The sequence below is a fragment of the Saccopteryx bilineata genome, chromosome 2 (assembly GCF_036850765.1).
Source record: "Saccopteryx bilineata isolate mSacBil1 chromosome 2, mSacBil1_pri_phased_curated, whole genome shotgun sequence".
NCBI classification, from domain to species: Eukaryota; Metazoa; Chordata; class Mammalia; order Chiroptera; family Emballonuridae; genus Saccopteryx; species Saccopteryx bilineata.
Window position 1 is genome coordinate 318,181,698 of NC_089491.1, and position 25,837 is coordinate 318,207,534.

At 45.4% G+C, this 25,837-nt stretch overlaps 1 protein-coding gene across 3 annotated transcripts in view; it reads right to left on the bottom strand.

The window, feature by feature from the left end:
• Positions 1-305: 305 nt before the first annotated feature.
• Positions 306-25,837, bottom strand: part of TUFT1 (tuftelin 1) — a 42,428-nt gene continuing 16,896 nt past the window's right edge. For 2 of the 3 annotated variants that reach the window (XM_066262126.1, XM_066262129.1), the window contains exons 2-13: positions 20,226-20,300; positions 19,720-19,821; positions 18,693-18,779; positions 18,069-18,158; positions 14,788-14,853; positions 12,192-12,305; positions 8,080-8,208; positions 6,698-6,792; positions 4,498-4,603; positions 3,711-3,794; positions 2,698-2,798; positions 306-1,844 (exon numbers count right to left, since the gene is read on the bottom strand). In XM_066262126.1, the coding sequence (XP_066118223.1) occupies positions 1,781-1,844; positions 2,698-2,798; positions 3,711-3,794; positions 4,498-4,603; positions 6,698-6,792; positions 8,080-8,208; positions 12,192-12,305; positions 14,788-14,853; positions 18,069-18,158; positions 18,693-18,779; positions 19,720-19,821; positions 20,226-20,300 (1,113 nt within the window). In that variant the 3' untranslated portion in view covers positions 306-1,780. The remainder of the gene's footprint in view (positions 1,845-2,697; positions 2,799-3,710; positions 3,795-4,497; positions 4,604-6,697; positions 6,793-8,079; positions 8,209-12,191; positions 12,306-14,787; positions 14,854-18,068; positions 18,159-18,692; positions 18,780-19,719; positions 19,822-20,225; positions 20,301-25,837) is intronic. The other variant, XM_066262127.1, reaches the window with a different exon arrangement.

The following is a 25,837-nucleotide window of genomic DNA, read 5'->3' on the forward strand; positions in this document are numbered from 1 at the left end:
ACGCTCTATCCACTGTGCCACCTCCTGGTCAGGCTGGAATTACATTGTAAAATATGTGGCGTTCATGGCTCTCTCAGCCAAAAAAGTTCCCGACCTCTGCTCTAACTCCTCTGAATGCCACAAAGTCCTCGTATCACAGTGTTTGGGATGTCTGGAGCACACCTCTCAGAAGTAGGCAATAAGGTGCCCATCTTCAGAGGCACTAAAATTATATTCCTTCATCTTCCCTGCAAAATGAAAGACAACTCCCCTCCCCCCCAAAAAAACCCCCCAAAACCAAAACAAAACAAAAACCAGGCTGGAGCTCAAAGAGACACATTAACATAATTTATTAGATTGACCATACAAAGATTATAGCACAAGAAAAAGATCACAACTGGAAAGGCCCACAGAGATCAACCGGTCTGAATCCCTGGTTTTACAAATGAGAAAAATTCATGAAGAAACCAGAACACCATTACAGACAGTCAGAACATGACACTGAAACACCCGAACTTAAGGCTTTGGGTCTTGAACCAAATAGAACTTAAAAGATTTAATCTATGTTTATTTTTAATTTTTCTGTGTCCAATAGTACCACATCTTGATGCCATTTTTCTTTTGAGGCTATAGAAAGAGCCCTAAAGAAAACATTGAGTGGCAGCGTCATTCAGAGCCAGGACAACAGACCCACAATGAAGCAGAGGGATGCAGCAGGGTTAGGGGAAGACTTTAATTCCTCCCCAAGAGTCCTGGATCACCCCCCTCCCCCAAAGATACACCCAGACCCGATGTCTCAGGGAAAATATACTTGCCTTCCTAAGGTACAGATTGGATGTGGAGGAGGCAGGGGAAAGAAGCAGGTAGAGGAAATAAAGATTTATAACAATGTCGTTCTTAAATGAAGTCTGATAGGAACACTCTTTTTCCAGTGCCAAGCAAATCCAAATGCCATAAGAGAAGGCTGTAGAACTCTGGGACTGAATCAGCTGCGAGACAAGCAAAAACACCAATAACTTAGCAAAATAAATACAATGAGAGTTTCTCTGAGATTGATGTAATCCAGTGAAAATAGTTTTCAGGTTCTGAGTCAGTCATGACGACTGAGGAGTACCTTGTACTGCATCTTAGGGGAATCCCTAAGAGATTCTGGGGTTCTTCACAGCAGAGAAGTCCCACATAAGGGTCTGTGGCCCTACACAATCTTTCTGCTCAAAGCTACTCCCTGAGGGTACAGTCCTTTCTCCTCAGAAACATGGGCGGGCCAGTCAAAGCTGAGGGAGCCCGTTGTCTATCTGAAAAAGACCAGGGTCATCAAGCTGAGGGTAGATGGAGCCAGCAGAAAAACAGTTTGTTGCTAAGAACTGAGCTGTGTTTTTGGATGGAATTTTGTTCCCCCAGGACACTCTCCAATCACTATGGACATCTCTGTCGCCATCTTCTAGGGCTGAGGCAAATCCTGTCATGTCTTCTCTTCTCCCGACTGGATGAGGGGCTGGGCAGCTGAACTCTGGGCTACAACAGAAAGGAGGCCCTGCGAGGAGGAAAACAGTAACTACAGAGATAAGGACGGCGCCCTGGCTCCTGCCAGCGGGACACTGTCCTCCAACAGCTGCAGTGTCCAGAGGAGGCGCTCATCCTCCATCCAACCAGCACACTGAGAACAGGAGCTTGGGAACCTCAAGCCCTGAGGGCAGCCAGGAAACAGTCAGAAGTCAAAGTCGGTGCTAAGGGCCTACAGGGGTGGCCAGCCTCTCCTCAGGTGAGAGACAGCGGCAGCAGCAGCAGCAGCTTCCTCAGCTCATGTTTCCACCACTCTGATGAGAGGCATGGGCTTCGGGCTGGGGGGCTTGGCTATCCTAATGCTGAAAAGAAAATTGGAAACACTGAGTCCTGTGTGGTTGTCCACCCTTGCACAGCCACCCCTCCATATCTGTCTCTGGAATGCTACTACACTCTAGTGCTGGCTGAGCTCTTGGGTTTCAAATGCTTTGACACAGTCATTGTTAGTGACATCTAAGGGAAGACTTGGGGGTGAGACTTTTGTCTGGTGACAGGGTGGTGAAAAGAGTGGCAGCCAAACAATTGAGAAGTGGGTATAGCTGTGATTCCTGATTTTTTTAGTCTTTTTTTTTTTTTTTTTTTTTTTTTGTGGCAGAGAGTCAGAGAGAGGGACAGATAGGGACAGACAGACAGGAAGGGAAAGATGAAAAACATCAATTCTTCACTGTGGTTCCTTTGTTGTTCATTGATTGATTTCTCATATGTGCCTTGACTGGAGGGAGACAGCAGACCGAGTAACCCCTTGCTTGAGCCAGCGACCTCGGGGACTCGAACCTGGTTCCTTTGCATCCCAGTCCGACACTCTATCCACTGTGCCACCTGGTCAGGCTTTTTTCAAAGTCTAACTTTTTTGTGAATCGCTTGAGGGAAAAAAGTCCCTCTTCCTAGAAATATGTGCTTATTACACACCCACAATGTTGCATACAATTTCAGAGGGTTCATACACCTCCACCAGCTGTTCCTGGGCTTCCTAGGGGTTATGGCAGGATGCTCTGTTCTAACCTGGTTAGAAAATGGTTCCAGTGGAGAATAGTCAGATTAGAGATGGAGGAAATAATCTTGGATTTAAAAAAGCCTGTCCTTGGGTTTGCCACAGCCCCGTCCCTTGTTCCTTCACTTCCACTCTGGGCCCCACTCCATACACACCCAACTCACCCGCCCAGGTTCTCAGTCTTGGCCCAGGTCTGGGTGCTGAAGTTGGCATGACTGATTTGTTTCTCTATCAGGTGCTCCATCCGGTCGTGCATCTCTAAATTCTGTACCACATGTTATGAGGTTAGAATTGGCCTTCTTCTGGCTTCCATTTGTCATTCCAGCTCATTCTGGTCTCTCCACCTCTGTGTTTGTGCTGCCGTCACCCCACCCTTGCCATGTGTGCCCACTCCCCTTGTCCTCCCCAACCCAGATGACTCTCTTCCTCCAGTACCAGCTCCAGCCCCCTTCCCCGAGGAATGTTCCCTCAGCAGCCCCGTGCAACACCAATCATTTCCTATATCTCCTCTCTATACATTTCCTGCAAATAATTTACTGGAGTCCGTTGAGATACCTTGTCCATTGAAATACCTTGTTGATCTCCTATTCCATAAATTATTCTTAGGTCTGTTTTTAAACCTGTATTTTATTTCTAACTCTAGACTGCTCATTCCCTGAGGATCCACAGCCCTGTCTTTCATTTATTTTTATCTCCCCCAACACAAGGGAATTTCACACAGTGGCTACAAAGCAGTCTTCAGATAATCAATGGACAGGAAGGGCTCGGAAGTAAGGCAGAAATTAGACCAGGTAGAGCTCATTAGCTAGTTGAGCCCATTGGCTTGGCCACGGAGAGACTCCAGCTACAGAACGCCTCCTTCTCGAAGCCCAGCTCTGTTGTCAGCTTCCCTGCTAAACCCACAGGCAGAATGAAGGGCTTGCCTCCATGAGCTAGGCCAGGGCATGGGGCTTGTGCCATAATGACATAGCTCTTCAAAGTGGTCACAGGTCTTATCATCATTAGCAACTCCTTGAAGGTTCTCAGAAAATGTTTACTTAGCTGAACTAAAGATCAACCAGCCACCTCATACTCATTTCCAAGCAGTAGCTAGACAGGACAAGACCGCCAGCCCCAGAACCTCGGCCTCCTTTATGTCCAGTTTTCTCCCCTTCCTGGGGCTGCCCACTGCACGCACCTCTGCTTCCAGGTAAGCAATTTTCTCCTTCAGCTCCTGGATGCTGCTGTCCTTTGATTGGATCACAGCTTTTGAATTCTGGAGCTGCAAAGATGTGGGAGACCCTGGAGCTCATTTTGAAATGACTCATTACATACTCATCAAACTTTACCCCAGTGCACAGAGAGCCGGCGGAGACTAAAGGCAGAGTCTGCACCATTCACATGACTTGCTGAGCTTTTCCATAGAAGTCTCATTTCAGTCAGTATTAAATTCTGGATTATCTCAGGGGTGGGAGAAGGGGTGTAAGGGGAATACCACCCTGATAATCCAAACTAATGGATGATTTAAAAACCATTCCATTTGACTTTGGAAAATAAATCTTTTTTATTCATTTAAGAAATACTTATTGAGTGCTTACTATATATGACAGACCCTGTTCTAGACAATGGGAAACAGGAGTGAACAAAACAGGAAAATCCTGGCCCTCCTGGAGCTGACATGCAGCAATTACGCCCTGTCACTTAGGGGTCTTAAGTTATCAAAACAGTTCTGCAAATCGGCATATCCTGAGTATGCTACCCTCAAGCTCAGGTGGGGGGAAGCAGAAAAATCTTCACATAGGTAAGTTAGTTTACCATGACTTGATAGCATAAACATATTTTATGGAACACTTATGAATATAAGCCAAGCTCTCCAGGAGAATAAATAAGAAAAAGTGTAGACCTGACAGAGAAATAGGGCTGGACTCAATGCGGTGACCTCCAGAGAACAAGTAACCCACGGTAGGGGAGGCTGTCCTGCTTACCTGCTCTATCATCTGCCGGACTTTCCGCTGCTGGCTCTTAAGCATGTCATCCAAGTGGTGGATCTTCTCCCGCAACCCTGCCACTTCCTTTTCCAGGTTAGCAGCCCTGGGATAGAGAGAGAAGGCTGAGGCCAGGGGAAAAGATGCTTTGTCCACGTAGTCCCAGGAAAAGCCTGAGGCTCAGGGTTCCTATCTGGTGTTATTCCCTGTGCTCAGTTCCCTAGTGGTCTGCCCTAAGGAGTAGATGGGGAAACATCACTAGAGATCATGTGGTTCAAATGAGGAACTGAGGCAAAGAACGGTGAAAAGTGGTAAGTCATTCTGGAGAGGTGAAAAGTGGTAAGTTGTTCTGGAGAGGTGAAAAGTGGTAAGTCGTTCTGGATAGCTCTAGTGGGTAAAACTAGAACCAACAGATAGGTGTTCCAGGAAGTAGTTCTTATGTAAATGCAGAAAGACTCTCAGTAGTAAATCTGTCAGAAGCAGACTGCCTTGTGTGTAGTGAGCTCTTCATTCCTGAAAAGAACCAAGCAGGAGCTGGTATTATGACACCCAATACAATCAAGCTGGTGGCAGTGATTTTTGTCAAGAGGGAGACCAGATTTGAGGATCCTTAAAGCCTTTTCACACAAATCTGTTTCTAAGTCTCCTCATTCCCACACACTGCTGTTTCTTTTGCATCTTCTAAGCAAACTGGGCCAGGATCCCCCAAAGGTCAGATGGCTGAAAAATCCTGGAGTATAGACCTCTGAAGAATCCCAGTACTCATTACTTTCCGGTTTTGTTGGAGAAAGCAGACACGTGCCTGCGGTTAGGAGGTGAGCAGTTATGGGGGTGAAGGTGGGGTATAATGCAATCTGAGTCCCCTGACATCCTTCCTAATCTTCAAACATTCTAAGTTTCCACCCTCAGCCCTGCAATACCCTCTCAGTCTCCTTTCATTTAGAAAATCAACATTCATGATACATAGCTATCACCTGCCATCCTCAAGCCTCAGGTTTAAATTATCTGGCCTTTTTTGTTTCTACTGTTCATCCTTCTGTCACTTGCCCATGAGCACCCACTGTGAGGAAGGGGTATGTGAGTACTTTAAAGCAATTCTTGCTGTGAAGTTGAGTCAAAAAGCAGACTGTATGTCTGCATTTTCCATACCAGACAGGCCTAAGTCATGGTTATCCCAAAGGAGAGAAAATGTCCTCAGCAGACTGAGGGGTCCAGAAAGGCAAGGATCATGTCTGTTAATCTTGGAATGCCTTAGAAGGCCTTCAGGCCATGTCTTTTGAACTAAAAAAGGCTCAACTCATGCTCTGGCCAGATAGCTCAGTTGGTTAGAGCATTGTCCAGAATCACAGAGGTTGCGGATTCGACCCCTGATCAGGGCACACACAGGAACAGATCGATGTTCCTTTCTCTCTCTCTTTCTTCCTTCCATTCTTGCTAAAATTAAAAAAAAAAAAGTCCAACTCATACCATAAAGATCAGACCCAATATGCTATTGTTAAATGTGATTTACCACTTGAGATTTTATTTATCAATAGCTAACAACATAGAGAATTTCCAAATTCTTTAATGTCCAGAATGACCCAATATTTGCTCTGCCGGTTTCACTGGTCCGAGGCCTCCAATCCCCTCTGATCAGAGGTGCTATGCAAAACCCTCTAACCTTAAAGTGCAAAGGATCTCAGAACCCCCTATGCGCTGACAGGAGGTTCTCAGTTTCTGAGTCGCTTCAAGTGAAAGTAAGTTCAGTATCTCTTCACGAAACTGTTCATTGTATTTTTCATCAGCACAACTTGTGAAGAAGTTACTCGATTTTACCCTCAAATTGATTACAGTCAGTTGTTTTGGGGGGAGGAAAACTATGGTGTAATAATTCCCCATCCACACCCAGGAAACAACCTGTGGGATGATGTGTTGTAACAGCAGATGCTTTTCCAGCTCTTGACCTTGGCCCTCAAAATAAAACCTTTTTCTTGAGGTTATTATTCTATGGAAAATGAACTGCCCAGAGATGGCAGCTTCCCAAACATTATCTTCCTGGGCGGGGCCCCACGCCGAGCAGGCACACTGTGAGTCAGAGCTGGAAGGTCTGACGTCAGCACCGGTCTCTTCCCAGCTCTGGCCACCCTGGGAGCTGCAGGCTGCCTGCCACGCCCTACCCTCCCTGTACCCCAGCCAGCATCATGGTGAACAGGGCCCTTACTTTTCTTGTTCTGCTTGGCAGTAAGCATTCTTGCTTCGAAGTTCCTCCAGGGCCATCTCCCCTTCCCTGACCTTCTCCAGTAAGGCCTGATGCTCCTGTAGGGGCCAAAGGAAAGAACATCTAGGAGGAGGAGATGGAAACAGGTTCTGCATTTGGGCTGAGATGGCCACTCAGGCTGGGCCTTAGCCTCTACTGGGCCTGGGACAGCTGCCAAAGAACAGCAGGCCAAGCTGGTTTGATGGGGCGCCCTCCGCTGTCAGGGAGAACCCTTCCCACCCTTAGAACACAGAAACTTCCCAGCCTCACCCAGCCGCCGGGAGAGAGAGCCTGGCCCTGCACAAGCCAGGCCCACCTGCTAGCTACAGCTGCCAATTCTTCAGAAACCAGGCTGAATGGCTCCTTAAGAATGTTCTTCAAAAGCCCATGGAGGGCAGCTGTACAGGAATCAAGCTAAAATGGAAATGGGCTCAACTCTAGGTAGCAAGGGCTGAAGTTAGAGAAGAGAAAGGTCTTTCCTTCCTTAAAGGCTAAAACAGGGGTCCCCAAACTTTTTACACAGGGGGCCAGTTCACTGTCCCTCAGACCGTTGGAGGGCCGGACTATAAAAAAAAAAACTATGAATAAATCCCTATGCACACTGCACATATCTTAAAGTAAAAAAAAAAAAAAAAACCGGGAACAAATACAATATTTAAAATAAAGACCAAGTGGCCCTGGCCGGTTGGCTCAGCGGTAGAGCGTCAGCCTGGCGTGTGGGGGACCCGGGTTCAATTCCCGGCCAGGGCACATAGGAGAAGCACCCATTTGCTTCTCCATCCCCCCCTCCTTCCTCTCTGTCTCTCTCGTCCCCTCCCGCAGCCAAGGCTCCATTGGAGCAAAGATGGCCCGGGCGCTGGGGATGGCTCCTTGGCCTCTGCCCCAGGCGCTAGAGTGGCTCTGGTGGTGGCAGAGCGGGCAGAGCATCGCTCCCTGGTGGGCGTGCCGGGTGGATCCCGGTCAGGGGCATGCGGGAGTCTGTCTGACTGTCTCCCCCCGTTTCCAGCTTCAGGGAAGGGAAAAAAAAAAAAAAAGACCAAGTAAATTTAAATCAACAAACTGACCAGTATTTCAATAGAACTAGGCTCCTCTCACTGACCACCCATGAAAGAGGCGCCCCTTCCGGAAGTGTGGCGGGGGCGGATAGATGGCCTCAGGGGGCCGCATGTGGCCCCCGGGCGGTAGTTTGGGGACCCCTGGGCTAAAAGATACTTGAAGGTATTTGCCCAAAGGAAGCTGTGAAGTGTGTTTTTCTTGAACTGCTCAGAAAAGGTACAACTCAGTCAATCCCAAGCACGTCCCAGCCCAGGAGTCTGAGCCCTGAGAAGTGGGGCGCCCATAGTTACCGTCTCCATCCCAAGCAAGCGCCGCTGCAGCTCTCCGACTTCCGCCTCTTTCTGCTCCGCTCTGTCCTCCGCTCTCTGAAGGGCCACGTGACTCTGCTCAGCTTCTCTCTGGTACCGGGTGAGTGTGACCTAAGACACAGGATGGGGATATATAAAAAAAGGGGGGAAAAGGCCACATGTGGATAAAAGCCTTAGAAAAGAACCTAGGAACCTGGGTGTAATGATGGGAGCGGAGGGCAACTCTGATGAGCACACAGCCAGCTCCCATTCGCTGTTCTAGGAACACTTGGGAAACTAGCAGATTAAATCCATTTTGAGGGTTCACTAGCATATAGTTGGTCAAAAGTGACACCTGGAAAGTAAGCACCACTTTCCAATGACTGACTTCTTCAACATCCCAATGCCATCCAAAATCACCCAACACTGTGACTTTCCTACTAATGCAAACGCAGAGAACCCGGGGAGGATATCCCTACGTCCTTTCTTCTGATCCCCAAATCTACCTCATCTTCGCTTTATACTAAGGCCAAAGGCTACTAAGCACCAGGAAGAATTTGTGTTTTTGTTTTTTTATTATTTAAGATGATAAACTAATTTGGAAAGGATAGAAGCTGAGTTTTATTTTTTAATTTATTTATTGACTTTAGAGCAAGAGGGAGGGGTGGTGGGGAGAGACAGAAATATTAATATGTTTCTATATGTGCCCTGACCAGGGATAGAACTGGCAACTTTGCATATTGGGACAATGCTCCAACCAACTGAACTATTCAGCCAGGGGTAGAAGCAGAATTTTAGAAAGAAAAGTAAAGTAGGAACTTGCTTCCTTTCTTCCTACATGCATTTTGCCAACTCCTAATTATCTTTCAGATCTCAGTGTAGAGATCCCTGCTTCCAGGGAGCCTCCAAGCCTGGGTGAGACAGACACCCACAGAGGACACACAGTCCTTCTCTCTTAGAGCACTGAGCAGATTTTGCACAGTCACTCAAGTGCATCCCCAGTAGACCATCAGATTCAGGATGACAGAGATCTTGAGCACCACTGCATTTTCAGAACTCAGCACAGTACCCATCACATAGTCACAGTTTGATAAATTCATAAATGGAATTGATACTCAACTAGCCCAACCCTTTCCTTTCCCATCTAAAAGTCAAATGACCTATTCAAGATTGCACAGCGAGAACTCAGTTACTTCACCATCCATTTCAATGCTTCCCAGTTACTCCAGACTCACTACCCAATCAGTTACTAAGGGAACCCAGCTGACCTCTGGAACACCTAGCCAGCCCTGAGAAAACAGGACACCAACAGCCAGTTTATCCAGCTCCTCCCAAAGCCAGAATCAGGGAGGAGAAGACAAAGCACGGGATGATGTGTGATGGGACGTGTCCATGCGGCACACCAGCCCTGTCCTGTGCAAACTGACTGCAAATCTTTTCTGACAGCCAGCAGCCAGTAGAACGAGAAACTAGGCATAATAGCAGGCTGTTTTCACAGTAATTGACAACCTTGCCCTTCCTACCCCCAGGTTCAGAAAAGTAGACCACAGAGTCCAATTCATTAGGAGAGACTAAAAATCTTCCACAGGAGCCCGGAATAGGCCAGCCTTGTGGCAGGAACTAAAACAGAGCCTCTCATTTCTGTACATAAATACTGTACCCAGGCTGATGTATGCTTGGAGAATAGCATCATAGGCCAGGGACTGATCCTCCCATCTCACTGTAGGATCACAAAGGGATGTATGCTTGGAGAATAGCATCATAGGCCAGGGACTGATCCTCCCATCTCACTGTAGGATCACAAAGGGAAACCAAAACCACACTCTCTCGCTACATCTGTCCCTGTAACTCCAGCCAGCCGTGCCCTAAAGGAATCTCTTCATCGTAAGAGAGTGTGTCAACCTATCCCAACATGGGGACCAACCCAAGGAGTACCTCTTATTTGCAGGTGGGTGCTATGTACCATGGGGTTAAAGGGCACCCCTCCTAAGAAATAGTGGGCATGTGGCTACAGCCATCAGGGGCCTTCTAGCCTTGGGCTTTTTTTACTCAGGACACTTTTGCACAAGCTTTGAAACCCAGGGCTAACAGGACTCTCTATGGGTGGCCAAAACTAACAAGTTCTTCACAATTTCTCTCAATGCAGAAATTTCTCTCCATACTGTAGTCTAGTCAGTACTACAGCCTCAACCTCCCCTCCTCCTGTTCTGCTCCAAGAAAATAGAGAACAGTTGATCACCAAACTGATATATTACCAACCAAACTGTGGAATCTGAATACATGTGGCAAACTCCTTTACTGCACAGCTCGCTCCTTTGTTCTGAGACCAAACTAGTCTCAGCATTGCCCTACAACCAACTATTTAGCAGAGGAAAACCTGCTTGTTAAACTGATCACTAAGAAAAATATAGGATAGCTTACTTACATTTCTAAAACCCATTAGAGTAATAAATATATTTATAAATATTATCAAACTCAATCCACACACTAAACATAGTTCATGACCACTTTTTAAAAATTATTTATTTTTTTAGCCCTGGCCAGTTGGCTCAGCGGTAGAGCATCGGCCTAGCGTGCGGAGGACCCGGGTTCGATTCCCGGCCAGGGCACACAGGAGAAGCGCCCATTTGCTTCTCCACCCCTCCGCCGCGCTTTCCTCTCTGTCTCTCTCTTCCCCTCCCGCAGCCAAGGCTCCATTGGAGCAAAGATGGCCTGGGCGCTGGGGATGGCTCTGTGGCCTCTGCCTCAGGCGCTAGAGTGGCTCTGGTCGCAACATGGCGACACCCAGGAGGGGCAGAGCATCGCCCCCTGGTAGGCAGAGCGTCGCCCCTGGTGGGCGTGCCGGGTGGATCCCGGTCGGGTGCATGTGGGAGTCTGTCTGACTGTCTCTCCCTGTTTCCAAGCTTCAGAAAAATGAAAAAAGAAAAAAAAAATTATTTATTTTTTTAAAGATTTTATTTATTCATTTTAGAGAGAGAAGACAGAGAGACAGACAGACAGAGAGAGGAGGGAGGGAGGTGCAGAAAGCATCAACTCCCATATATGCCTTGACCAGGGAAGCCCAGGGTTTCGAACTGGTGACCTCAGTGTTCCAGGTCAATTCTTTTACCCACTGCGCCACCGCAGGTCAGGCAATCATGACTACTTTTTTACAAAAGTTGAAACCCGCTTAGGGAGGTTAATTCCTTGCTCCAGTAACATTGCAGCTACTCTAGCAGCAGTCAGTCATACTCAGTGCCCTCCTTCCTCACACTCAAAACTCTTAGTCTCATGAAAGAGTGGAGTCTGGGTGGCCTTCCTCCTTCCACTGGCTCCCAGCATGCCTGGGCAAGGTGTAATCCTATCATTACATATTTATGACACAAATGCCTTACATGTAGATGAACAACAGTAGATAACAGATGATTAATCTCACACAGAGTACTTAGAAAAACTGCCCAGTATTTGCCAAATGCTCCCCAGGTTATAGTCGAACTTTTTGCAAAGTATGGGAGACTTCACATACTTTTAATAGTGCAGGGCTTTCACTGTCTAATTATAGACTTGTATTTTTAAAATCTCCTATAATAACCTAGTATTACTTTTAAAACAATAACTGAGGTATTTGTTCAAGATCACAAAGCTCTGCATAGTAAAGCTAAGACTATATCTAAAGTCCGCTGACTCCATGGGCACAGTTCTTTCTATGACCATAAAGATTTATTCAACGAGGTGCTCATCTTAGGCAAGGTATTGTGCCAGGTCCTAGGGATGCAATGGTGAACTGACAGCAACTGCCCTTGCCTACCATGGTGTCAGGAGCCCAGTAACTCTCAGTGTGGTACCTCGTGAAACAACTTCTGAATTACCTACTATCCCAGACCGGCACCACCGCTCAACTTCAGCAGAGAATTGAGAGCTGAACTTCCAACTATGGGCTAGCCTTGGGCAACAAAAACTGTCAACATCCAGGAAAGGGAAAAGCAGACAGAAGTGCCCCAGGCCTCAAAGCCTAGCCTTTTCAGTTAATGGCACCCAGCCAGAAAGACATGAAAGTCCACACTGAGAAAGTTGCTGGCACCTGTACCCAACAGCCCAACCCTTGGGGCACCTTCTCCCCAAATCCCAAATCTTACCTCAAAAGCCACACGATCTGACTGGTGCTGCCGCTCAGCCTCCTGCAGCTTGGCAAGCAAATCCCGCACGGTCTTCCTTAAGCCCTCGACATCTTCATTTATATAGGCGTCCACCTATAGCCACGGCGGGATAAAGCCACTATACTGACTTAGCAAGAGAAAGTTTCCTCCCAACACACACTTGTTTGGACCCTCTGGTCCAGACTACCCTCACAAAAGAATTCACATCACACAAGGGATGAGTTACTCTAAGGGACCCAGGAGTTCTGAGTCACTCTCTCTTCATACCCTAAAGAACTCAACCAGCCTCCTATCTGTTTATTTTTATACATGTGTCAACTGACTGACAGGTTTGTTTATGCCATCCTCATGTGTGTGTCCCATTTCTATCAGACAAGCTCTCGGAGAGTAGTGACCTTGTTCCCTCTGGACTACAGATGCCCAAGGCACGGACTGTGCCACACCCATCACAAGGGGCAAGTCCCAAAGGCACATCTTCATTGTTCTCTGCACCTAGCACAGAGATCAGAACATAAAGGGTTACTGACTGATGAGCAAAAGCACCCAATAAGCCCAGGAATGTGAATCCATGCAGGAAAGGGTTTGTGTCCCAAAGATTTTACTGCGAGTCTCTGCTGCAGACACACCCAATCATGGATTGGTGGTTAGGTCTGAGCTGGCATGCAGGGTCTCGTCCACATCTCTGTGGCACAAGTACCAGACACCTTAGTTATTAGCTCCCTGTGAGTCTGACAGGAAAACCTCTTCCTTGTCTTGCACAGTGGGAAGCAGCAACACCTTCAAACCAAAGCACATCAGTGCGGAGGGTAACAGGGTCCCAGTGGCTGCTTTATTACTTAGTCCTGTGGGCCTTCCTTTACTCTACCTGTGAATCAGTCAGAAGACTTCTTAACCACACCCTGCCTTACAGGCTGCCTCAAAAACAAGATAATATGTGGTAGGCTTAGAGCTTGTGAGAATAAAAAGGCTGAAGAGATAATAGAAGGTATCATTATACCTTGTTGCCAATAGCATATTTACCAACTTGGGTGATTCAGGGGAAAAACCAAGTTGCACCTCTGAGGTGAGTGCTAGAATCCCAATGTCTCAAATCCAGCTTTTAGTAAGTTATCTGGAGAGTCCCATGTCTGGACCCAAGCTGCTAGGCAGGTGAGAACAATTTAAATGGCTCCTGGAGCAGAATTATTAGTTTTTAGTTCAAATGGTGTTCTCAGAAGACTATTTAATGATACAGAACATTTTCACGAAGATAAAAACGGGAGTTAGAAAACTTTACATGTAGGTATGGAAACAGTTTAACTAAGTAGATTTTAACAAGGTGATGTAGATAGATCTAAAAACATGGTGTTAAAAAAAACAACAAAAAAAACCATGGTGTTGAATAAAAAGGAAAACACAGAAATATAGCACAAGTCCATTATGAAAACTGAAAACACATTTACTTAGCATATTTAAATCAAGTACTGAATATATTTTAGTGAGTACAGTCATGGAAGGAAATACTTTGTTGTTATTCAAAAGTGTGAGGTAGATCTACATGTACAAGCATGGCAAGAGCCTACACTAAACTCTTCAGTTTAGAAAAACTAAAAAGCCAGCAAGGAATAACTATAAATATTTATCATGACCCTGTATTTGTGAAAAGTATGTATATATCATATACACACAATTATACCTGTATATATGGTATATGATATTTAAATATGATACATACAATATTTAAATACAATTGTCTATGTTTTATAAATACTCTAGAACACTGGTACTCACCTTCAGCTAAACATTACAATAATGTGAAGAGCTTTCAAAAGTCCTGATGTCCAAGCCACATCTCAGGCCAATTAAATTACAATGTCTAGGAACGGCATGCAGGCACCATGTCCTTTAATGCCCCTAAGGTAATTCCAATGAGCAGTGAAGGCTGAGAAGCACTGTTCTAGAAGGATCCACCCATTTCAATCTATTAACAGTGAATACTTCCAAGGAGTGAGATTGGGAAAGGAGAAATTTTGGTTTATATGTTTCTCCACTGTTTGAATTTTCTTTTTTATTATTTTTTTTAATTTAGTGAGAAGAGGGAAGGCAGAGACAGACTCCCACTTGTGCCCCACCAGAATCCACCCGACAAGGCCCCTAGAGGGTGATGTTCTGCCCATCTGGGGCTCTTGCTCCATTGCAACTGGAGCCATTTTTTAGCACCTGAGGCAGAGGCCATGAAGCCATCTTCAGTGCCCAAGGCCAACTCGCTTTAATTGAGCCATGGCTGCAGGAGGGGAAGAGAAAAAGAAAGAGAGAAAGAGAGAGAGAGAGAAGTGAGAGGGGGCAGGAGTGGAGAAGCAGATGGGCGCCTCTCCTGTGTGCCCTGACTGGCAATTGAACCCGGGATATCCACACACCAGGCTGGTGCTCTACCACTGAGCCAACTAGCCAGGGCCTCCATTGCTTGAATTTTTACAGCAAGTAAGTTCTACTCTTATATGCAGTGAAAGAGAAAAAGCAGTAAATAAAGGGGACAGGAAGGAGGCTAGCCTGCCCTGGCTAAGAAGTAGCTGCCATCGTTTTCGCTGTCACCTACCTCAGGACCGCTGCTGTACCCAGTGGTGGGACTTTCCCTAAAACCATTTGGCTTCTCGAGTACCACCTGTTCAAAGAAAAAAATAAAATAAAATTGGTAGTTAAAACAGTCCCAAGGAACAACCTCAAAACATTATTCTCCTAAGAGCTCAAATCTTAGCAAGAGGGAGAAAGAAGGAGATTGAGGAGAAGGAAGAAGAAGAGGAAGGAGGAAAAGAGAAAGGAAAGGGAAAGAGAAAGAAAGGTAAAAAGACTTCAAGTGTTGTCCAGGAGAGGAAAGGAGAGGAGTGGAGAAATGCGTGGCACCTTGCGAGGGAGGATGGAGGAACCCTTGGGCCAAAAACTTTTAACAGACTGAAGAATACGGAGGCAGGGCCACTCTTTGCAGCCCATGGAAAATAAGTGGCTGCCTGCCACAGAGAATCTCCCTTACCCTGTAGGGATCCTGACAAGGTCTGACAACGCATAAATCAAAAGGGGAAGCAGCAGTTGCTGTAATTCTTTCCAACACAAAACCTGATTATTCATCATATGACTGCTGGCTGTGCAGACAAGGCGCCTAGACTTTTGAGCCAGTTCCTGAACACATAGGTTCATTCAGCTGATGAAGCATCTCCCACCAACCAGACAGGAAGTCAGGCAGTGAAAGTCCTACCCTCAACCGAAGCAAAGTGCATTAGGGTCAATTGGCCACACAGCCAGAACACACCCAAGCTAAAGAGGAACTTGGGCTGTACTAGCTTCTAGGTCATGATTCCTTTCAGGAGAACAAGGGCAAGAGCTGCTAGAGAAAGGTCACCCCACCCAAATCAAATGCAAGTGAAGGAGAGACAATGCAGAATCTGAGCATGAGGGTGACATCACGGAACGGACGGTTCTGCTCTCCTGAGGACATTTCTATCCTCAAATTTTAGAATGCTGAAAAGCAGGATCCCAGGACTCCCTTTCTCGAGAAAGCTTCTCCAATCAGTTCAGTTGAACAAACATTTACTGATGACCTTCTGCATCCTAGCCTGTGCTGGGTGTGGGGGTGCAGAGATAGGTGAACCCTAACCTCAAGGAGCTTCTCCTCCCAGGGTGGAGGTAACGATATACACAGATAAATGACAGACAAGGAATGAGTCATGCAAATCATCAGTTTGGACTTATAGGTGACTGCCTTCTTTGTAAGACTTTGTGTTACAAGAAGATGCAACACAGAATCCTTATAGATAAGAGGTTTTGCCAATAACAACAATAATTATATTTATACAAATCAAATTTTTTGACTGTTTTAGGAACAGGTATACTTATGAGGCAGGAGAATAAGAAGCTAAGGAAATTTCTTGACAAGTGAAATAGGGAAACTGAGACAAAATAATTACATAAAGCCAAATAATTTGAGCAATTTAGTCAGGTAATAAATCACAAAGTTTTATCTTCCCTAACCAAGGACACTTAGGAACAAATGGTTTACACATTTCTGACCTTCCCGGAGCAGACCAGACTCAGTCTTGGTTTCTCTTTGATACATTCATTAAAAGTGAAACTAACCAGCCTGACCGGTGGTGGCACAGTGGATTGACATCGACTTGGGACACTGAGGTCCCAGGATTGAAGCCCTGAGGTCACCAGCTTGAGTGCAGGCTTGCCAGCTTGAGACCATGGTCACTGGCTTGAGCAAGGGGTCACTGGCTCCGGCTTGAGCCCCCCGGTCAAGGCATATATGAGAAGCAATCAATGAACAACTAAAGTGCTGCAAGAATGAGTTGATGCTTCTCATTCTTTTTTTTCCCCATCTCATTCTTTCTCTCTCTCTCTCAAAAAAAGTGAAACTAACCAGAAAATAACCCTGACCCCTCTATAGGCATATTTTGATTAGTCAGTGTATTGAAGGATATACAGTACTTGGAAAACTAATGAATATTCTGTTAAGACCCTACCCTGAGATCTCTTCTAGATTTCCCATTAAAGATAAAAAGCCGTAAGACAAAGACTCTGGAAACATACTTGCTCCAGAACATACCCATAGCTTTCTCTCTTATTCTAAGGGTCTCCACAAGACTTGCAACCAGGGGAGCAATGGGCAATGGTAGCTTGTCCTGGGCTAACCCCTTGAACCTGTCTTCAAGGCCTCCTTTTTCTCTGACTTTCCAGAGAGCCAAAGCAGTTCTCTCCTGTTACTTCTATCCTAAGCCCTTCCTTCACTGCACTGTCCCCAGCTGTAATAAACACTCTGTCCCCAGCTGTAATAAACATACTCTCAGAATACCCTGGACTTAGCCTTGGCTGGTTGGCTCAGTGGTAGAGCGTTGGCCTGGTGTGCAGGAGTCCTGGTTTCGATTCCTAACCAGGGCACACAGGAGAAGCACCCATCTGCTTCTTTACCCCTCCCCTTCTCCTTCCTCTCTGTCTCTCTCTTCCCCTCCCGCAGCCAAGGCTCCACTGGAGCAAAGTTTGCCCGGGTGCTGAGGATGGCTCTGTGGCCTCTGCCTCAGGTGCTAGAATGGCTCTGACTGCGGCAGAGCATTGCCCCCTGGTGGGCGTGCCTGGTGGATCCCGGTCGGGCGCATGAGGGAGTCTGTCTGACTGCCTCCCCATTTCCAACTTCAGAAAAATACAAAAAAATAAAAAATAAAAAAAATAAAAAAGAATACCCTGGACTTGTGTTTCGTGAAATCTTTCCTGCATGAAGTCAAGAACCCACACTTAGCCCTGGCCAGCTGGCTCAGTGGATAGAGCATTGGCCCGGCATATGGCCGTCCCTGGTTCCACTCTCGGTCAGGGCACATAAGAAAATCAACCATCTGCTTCTCTCCCCCTTCCTCTCGCCTTTCTCTTCCTTTACCCCTCCTGTAGCCTGTAGCTCGACTGATCCAAACACTGGCCCCGAGCACTGAGAATAGCTTGCCTGATTCAAGCACCAGCCCTGGATGGGGGTTGCTGGGTGGATCCCAGTCAAGGCACTTGCAGGAGTCTGTCTTACAATCTTTCCTCCTCTCACTTATTAAAGAAACAAAAAAAAAGAACCCATATGATACCAGGTGGTCTGAGGCAGACCTGCTCTGGGCCCAGTCCCCATCCAGTAACACTTATACACGGGCTGATAATGTGTAAATGCCAGTGCCCCTCTGCTGGAGTGCTTTGACAAGGTGTGAGTGCTTGGAGAAGCCAACATCACCTATATTCTCTCCTCACCTGACAGTGGTGTTTGATTCTGCACCCATGGTATGATTGGCAAATGGGACTGCCTGGCACAACCTCACCTTAGTGGGTACCCAACCACGGACCATTTCCTCTTACCTGTATCTCCTGGCCATGGTGAGACTCCCCTGGATCTCTGTCAAGCTTGTTACTTATATCCTCCCGGAGCTTCTGCAGGCAGTTCCTGGCCTGGGACGGGAGGACAAGAAGCTTCAGCTTTGGGATAGAGAGGGAGCACACCAATTCACCCATCTTTGTGCCCAGCCCCAACTGGGCCCCTAGGAGTCAGGCACTGTTTTAAGCACTGGCTCAGGAAGGAGAATCCCTAGTAAAGTGGGGCTGCAGCCCAGTCCCTAATCAAAACCCCTGCCCTGGGGAGCTAACATTCTAGCTGGGGTAACACAGAACACAAAAGACAAATAAGCAACATGTGTAATGTGTTATATGGAGACAGGGTGAGGGTTAGGACAAGCTGGGAAAGTGAAGCTGGCAGTTTTAGGTAGAATGGCTGGGGCATAGTGCTAGGCACAAAGTATTTAACTAGTATTTGTTGATTAATGGAAGGGTCAGAAATGATATTTAACACATGACAGGCATGGTGGCATGCTGTAGATATAAAAGGAGCAGAAGGGAGAAAATCAGAACTCACAAAAGAAGGGAGCCACAAAAATGTGAGATTTAGATAAATGATTATGGTTATTTCCAGAGAGAAGGGGTGCCCACCTCCTGGATGTACTGGACCTCACTCTTCAGCTGGTTAATATTCTTTTCATGGGTCATCTTGTCTCCAGACCTCCCCTTCAAGTATACCTGAAATAAGGGAAACACCACCATTTAGTTAGGAATCCTCCAGATGTATGATTCCATTTACATGAAATGTCTACAAAAGACAAACCATGGAGACAGAAAGTAGATTGGTGATTCCGAGCTGGAAGGAGTGACCAAAAATGTCATGATATTAACAGTGGTGTTTGTTGCTCAACTCTGTGCATACTCTTAAAAACCACAGAACTGTACACTTTAACCTGATTATATGGTAGGTGAATTATAGCTCAAACAGCTGTTTTTTAAAAAGAAATCACAAAAATTGTTTTACTTTTTAAAAACTAAGTTAAATATCCCTGGCTGGCTTGCTCAGTGGATAGAGCAGCATCCAGGTGTGCCGAGATCATGGGTTCGATTCCCGGTCAGGGCACCTATGAGAAGCAACCAATAAGTCACATCTAAATGAAACAGCGAAGTAGAACAATTGAGTTGATGATTCTTTCTCTCTCTCTCCTTCCTTCCTTCCTTCCTTCCTTCCTTCCTTCCTTCCTTCCTTCCTTCCTTCCTTCCTCCCTCCCTCCCTCCCTCCCTCCCTCCCTCCCTCCCTCCCTCCCTCCCTCCCTCCCTCCTCCCCCCATCAATGGAAAAATTAAAAAACAAAACAAAACAAAAAACAAAACTAAGCTCCATAGCCACACCTCCCACTTGTCTCCATAATCTCCACACCTAAACACGGACAACGGGCAGACACCTAGAAAGGTCATCCCATCCATCCCCATTCCTGGGGCCAGGTTGCACCAAAGTCACTACAGACTGTGGTTTCCTAGTGTTAAATTAAGATTTTTCTAGGAGATGGTCAGGAACCAACATCACAGGTCTCATTATTCCTAGTTAAACCATAAGCTCCCTTTGGCAAAGTAGCTGTTTCCTCTCTGGTGTAGGGAGAGAGACTGGAGGGAGGAAAGGTGGAGGTGAATAAGCTTACCTTAATGATCTCCTCATGTACATCGTTGGGCTCCACCAGTTCTGAGGCCAGAGAATGACTGGCTGAGTGGCCAGACACCATTGCATAGGATTTCCCGCCGGCCTAAGAGAGCGAGAGAGGGAAAAGGGGCTCAGACAGCATACAAGAAGCCCAGAACCTGTGCACCTTGACCAGTGCAGAAAACCCGCTCCTCCGAAGACTAGAAAAGGGTTAGTCTGACTTTCCCCTCCAAAAATTCATTTCAGAACCTCTACCAGAAACCACACAGCAACAAGAACACCAGACAGGGAAATTAGTAGAAACAGCAGGTTAGTTTTAATTTTAGTGAGAGGTGTCCCCATCCTCCAAAGCAGCGCCCCGTGCTGTGGTCAGCTGGTTGTGCTGGAAAGGAAATGCTCCCAGGCAGCAGCAGAGATGGCTCCAGGCAGCACTGGGATGAGGGGCCAGCGGCAAGGAAGGAGAACTGGCTGAGGGGAGGAGGCCTCGCCCACCAGAAACCTCCATACCTTCTGGGCTATGTGTTCAAGTTCAGCCCCTGTCAGTTCACTTTGGAGAGTCAATCTGAGAATGTCCACGCTGTCCTAATAATGAAAACGAAAGCAATGATAACCTTTACCTTTCATCTACTACACTTACAGGTGCACTTTTGCAAGCCCAGTGGAGTGGCCTTATCATCACCATTTCATAAATAAGAACAGCTGAGGTTTGGAGAGGGGTCGTTAGCTTGTCCAAGATCAGGCCACTCCTGGGAAGTAGAATGTCACTGGGGCTTCTGACAGTGCCTTTTACACTGCACCAGAGACCACACAGCACACTACACCATGCAGCTCCAGAGGGGCTACCCTGGTCCTCAGGTGACAGGAAGCAAAGTGCATGGACTCCCCTTCCCCCACCCTAAAGAGGGCATCCCTGGATTGGCCATTCCCAATCCAGAATTTCTGCACCTGACAGTCAACAAGAAGTTACTGATGCACTTTACAAGACTAGGAAGTCTTTCATGAACAAAACTATAGGAAGGTACCTAAATTCAAACCCCTATTTCTATGAGCCACATAGAAATTATCTAAATGAAAGCAGGCAGGACAATAGGTATTTATCTAGAGATCAGCCCAATTTCAAAGGACGGTTTTCTTTTATAACTCAAGGAAGGTTTAAAAAACACACTGTGGGGAAAATAAAAAACCTGAGGGGAAAAACATGTGGTAAGACAGAAAGTAGGGAACTGGAGATTCAGGGATATAACACTGAGAGACAAGCAAGACAGAACGGACCAAACCCTGTCCCAAACCAGTCTTATGTGTAGAAGTGGATGAGAGGCTTAGCCCTCTGAGCCTCTGGCTGTAACTTGAAAAATCAGAGGGTGCACTTAGTATCTCTAAGGATCCCACCAGCCTTCAATACTGTGACAGCATGAAAGAGGAGGATTTGCCTCGCCCAGGCAATGAAGGGAAGATGGTGCTGAGCTACTCAAGGATAAAAGTGACCTTGAGGTTATCTGGTCATCCCCTGTGTCTTGAGGTCCAGAAGTATAAATGCCATCTTAGCCTTGACAGATTTAAAGCCTCCCTCCTAAACTTCCAAACGCCTGTTGAAAGGCAAGAAGAAAGAAAGGATGGGCTTTATTCGAGGAGTTGGGAAGAGTTTTTCTGGGCAGGCAATAGTCCTTTGTATACAAGAAAGTTCAACTAGAAGAAGAAATTGGTGTCTGTGGTCAGATACTTAATTTTCAGTGTTCTTACTGTAAAATGGGAAGACTACCATCCAATTGGAGGGTGTTTTTTTTTTGTTGTTGAAGATTAACTGAAAATGTGTAGGAGTTGTTCTCCGCCCCAGAAGATGAATGTACTGGAATATTAGCTTCCTCCCACTTCTTGGAATGAACCCAAATTTAGGAAGGATGGCAGAGACACTTCCAAATGACCCTTAAGCCTCCCCAATTCTAGCAATGTTGCTGGTTTTACAAAAACACTCAATTACTACAAATAAAAGCCAGGTCCTTAGTGTGGCATTTAAGGCTTGCCACAGGCTGGATCAGTTCACCTCTCCTACTCCTCATTGCCCTCCTCCAATACATGCTTTCTCACTTCAGCGACTTTGCTCTCATCATTTCCTTTGTTTTATATGCCCTTTCTTCCAAAATTCAGCTGGGGTATCTGCAAGTCCCTCAAGAGTTCACATTCAAACACCACATCTTTCACGATGCTTCCTCCCCTCCCTAAGCTTGCTCAGCATCACTGGGCCTCCTGTTGTACCTGCCTCGCCTCTTAGCTCTTTGTGTTCCATGAGGACCTGCCCCTTCTGACTGTAACTCCTGTGGGTGGCTGTGTGCCACAGCCCTTAACCCAGGTAAGTATTTTATGAATTCACAGTGAGTGCTCCATGACATCTAGATCAAGAGAACATTACAAAAGAAAGAAGAGAAAATTCTTTCAAAAGAGCCAGAGTGGCTGCCAACTTTCCTCCAGGACACAGGCATGCACTTTGATTAAAACACCCTCTCTCAATACCTGGAGGCAGTGGGAAAAGCTGAGCACCCCAGCTTGTATATTAACGTTTACAGCAGCTTTATTTGTAATGTGCCAAAACTAGAAGCAACCCAGATACCCTTCAGTGGGTGAATGGTTATACAAACTGTGGTATATCCATATCATGGAATACCTACTACTCAGCAGTAAAAGGAACAAATCACTGATGCATGCAACAACAATTTCCAGAGAATTGTGCTAACTGAAAGAAACCAATTACAATAGGTGATATACTGTGTAATTCCATGTCAGTAAGATCCTTGGAATGACAAAATTACAGAAATGGAGAACAGATGAGTGGTTGCCAGGAGTTAGGGAGAAGACAGGGGTGGGAAGGAAGTAGGTGTGGCTCTAAAGGTGCAACCTGAAGTACCTTTGTGGTGATGGAAATATTCTGTATCTTGACTATACTGAAGTCACTATCCTGGTTGTGACAGTGTATTATGGTTTTGCAAGATGTTGCCACCAAGGAAAATTAAGTGAAAGGCACAGAGAATTTCTGTTACCATATTTCTTAAAACTGTATATAAATCTACAATTATCTGGGGGAGAAAAAAAGAATTAATACTTTCAGGTACAAAAATTTAAAAATATGATGAAGAAAATAAGTACTTATAATCTTACTACCCCAAAATAGCCACTATTAAAATGTTAGTATATCCCTTATAATTTTTCTATGTGGATTTTTAAAAGGCATATCACTATACATAGTTCTATACTTGGTTTTTTTTCCCCTTTATTATTTCATCATCAATTTCCATCACATTAAAAATTATTTAGCCTGACCAGGCGGTGGCGCAGTGGATAGAGCATCGGACTGGGATGCGGAGGACCCAGGTTCGAGACCCCGAGGTTGCTAGCTTGAGCATGGGCTCATCTGGCCTGAGCAAAAACAGCTCACCAGCTTGGACCCAAGGTCGCTGGCTTGAGTAAGGGGTTACTCGGTCTGCTGAAGGCCCGCAGTCAAGGCATGTATAAGAAAGCAATCAATGAACAACAATGGTGTCAAAACGAAAAACTGATGATTGATGCTTCTCATCTCTCCGTTCCTGTCAGTCCCTGTCTATCCCCCTCTCTCTGACGCTCTGTCCCTGTATAAAAAAAAAATTTTTAAAGTTGGCTTTTAATGGCCACTAGGACTCCACTGAATAAAATAATTTATTCAACCTACCTTGTCATGAAGGTGATTATCAATTTCTTTTTTTCCTACTATTTCTTAATTTTATTATTTTATTTTAGAAATATATTTTACTTTGATAGAATGAGATGATACACAATAGTACCTAGATCACCACCAGATTTACTGCCTGATCCATTTACCTGTCAAGCCTAATGTGACTTTCTTCTTTGCAGAAAAAAGAATAGCATTTGAAACAGACCTTGGTTCAAACACTGGCTCTGGCTTTCCTTCACTGTGTGTAGTGACCTTATTCTTCCTTAGCCTTTGTTTATTAGTTGGTAGAATAAAGCATGATGCTTAAGTGAGAACCCAGTGAGTAACACAAAAGTCACTGGTATGCAAAAATGCCAGTTCTTCAAAATTTGAAATAATGCTCCTCTTCAAAACATTTTCCATAAGCATATCCCATATGCTTACAGGTTCAAGTAGAAATGCCTTAAGAAAAAGATGTACCATATTTTTCGCTCCGTAAGACGCACTTTTCCTGCCCAAAAGTGGAGGGGAAAATGCCCGTGCATCTTGTGGAGCAAAAAATATGGTACTTTATTAAATGTTTTAACATACCATTTGGTTCAGAATATTTTTTTTCTTATTTTCCTCCTTAAAACGCTAGGTGTGTCTTATGGTCAGCTGCATCTAATGGAGCAAAAAATACGGTTATTAACTCCCACCTTATACCACATAAAAACATCAATCCCAAGTGGATTGCTGAGTTAAATGTAAAAAAAAAAAAATTAAAAGATTTTTTTTTTTTTCCTGTATTTTCCTGAAGCTGGAAACGGGGAGAGACAGTCAGACAGACTCCCGCATGTGCCCGACCGGGATCCACCCGGCACGCCCACCAGGGGCGATGCTCTGCCCACCAGGGGGCGATGCTCTGCCCCTCCGGGGCATCGCTCTGCCGCAACCAGAGCCACTCTAGTGCCTGGGGCAGAGGCCAAGGAGCCATCCCCAGCGCCCGGGCCATCTCTGCTCCAATGGAGCCTTGGCTGCGGGAGAGGAAGAGAGACAGAGAGGAAGGAGGGGGTGGGGGGGGTGGAGAAGCAAATGGGCGCTTCTCCTGTGTGCCCTGGCCGGGAATCGAACCCAGGTGGCCCGCACGCCAGGCCGACGCTCTACCGCTGAGCCAACCGGCCAGGGCTTAAAATTAAAGATTTTATAGGAAAACAAAGCACATCTTTATGACCTTGGCAAAGCAAAAATCTTCTTAAACAGAAGATATTTATTCTACAAATATTTAACAAAGGATATAAAGAATGCCTACAAGACAAAAAAACAAACAAACAAAAAACAACTAAATACAATGTGGTATTCTGGACTGGATCCTGGATCAGATAAAGGACATCAGTAGAAAACTGGTAAAACCCAAATAAGTCTATAATTTAGGTAATATTTTATCAACATCAATTTCTTAGTTATGACAAACATCATGGTTATACGAGATGTTAACATTGGGCAAAACTGGGTGAAGAACATACAAGAATTCCCTGTACTATATTTGCAATTTTCCTGTAAATCTAAAAATGATTCCAAAATTATGAAAATGTATTTTAAGCCCTGGCCAGATGGCTCGGTTGGTTGGAGCACTGTCACGGAGCACAGAGGTTGCTGGTTCGGTCCCTGGTAGGGGCACATACAGGAACAATTGTTCCTGTCTCTTTCCTGCTCTCTCGCTTCCCTTTTCTAAAATAAATAAACATTAAAAAAATTATTTCAAAAAAGAGAGAGAAAAGGGTGGGGGAGGGAAGAAGAGAAAGAGGGAGAGAGAACCCAACAGAAAAATGGGCAAAAACCTTTATTAAACACATCAAATAAGGGGATATCCAAATGGTTAGTCAATAAAAATTAAAAAAGGATTCAACCTCATGAGCCATCATCATCAAAGAACTAGAACCACAAGATAATAGCACAAAATTCGCATCAGAATGTAAATAAACAAAAAACCCCAAGTGTAGAGGATCTAGAGTAATCAAAACTCTCGAACTCTGGCAGTGGGATTGCTCCTTATCACAATCACCTTGGAAAATCTACCAAAGAGGAACATACGCATGCCCTGTAACATAGCAATTCCATTCCCAGTTATCTACCCAACAGGAAGGCCTGCATATTTTCCTCATAAAAAGGATGTATACTAACTAATACCTTCATAATAACATTTTAATAGTCAAAAATGAGAAATTACCCAAATGGTCATCAAGAGTAGAACAGATACCCCATTAAAATTAATAAAATTTTTAAAAAAGGAAAAAAAAGAGTAGAACAGATGATTCTGACATAGCCATACCATAAAACATTGTACAAGAAACACAATGAACTACTGGATAAACCTCACAGAAATATTAAGCAAAAATATTCAGACTCAAAAGTATACTTACTATATGGCCTGACCAGTGGTGGTGCAGTGGATAGAGCA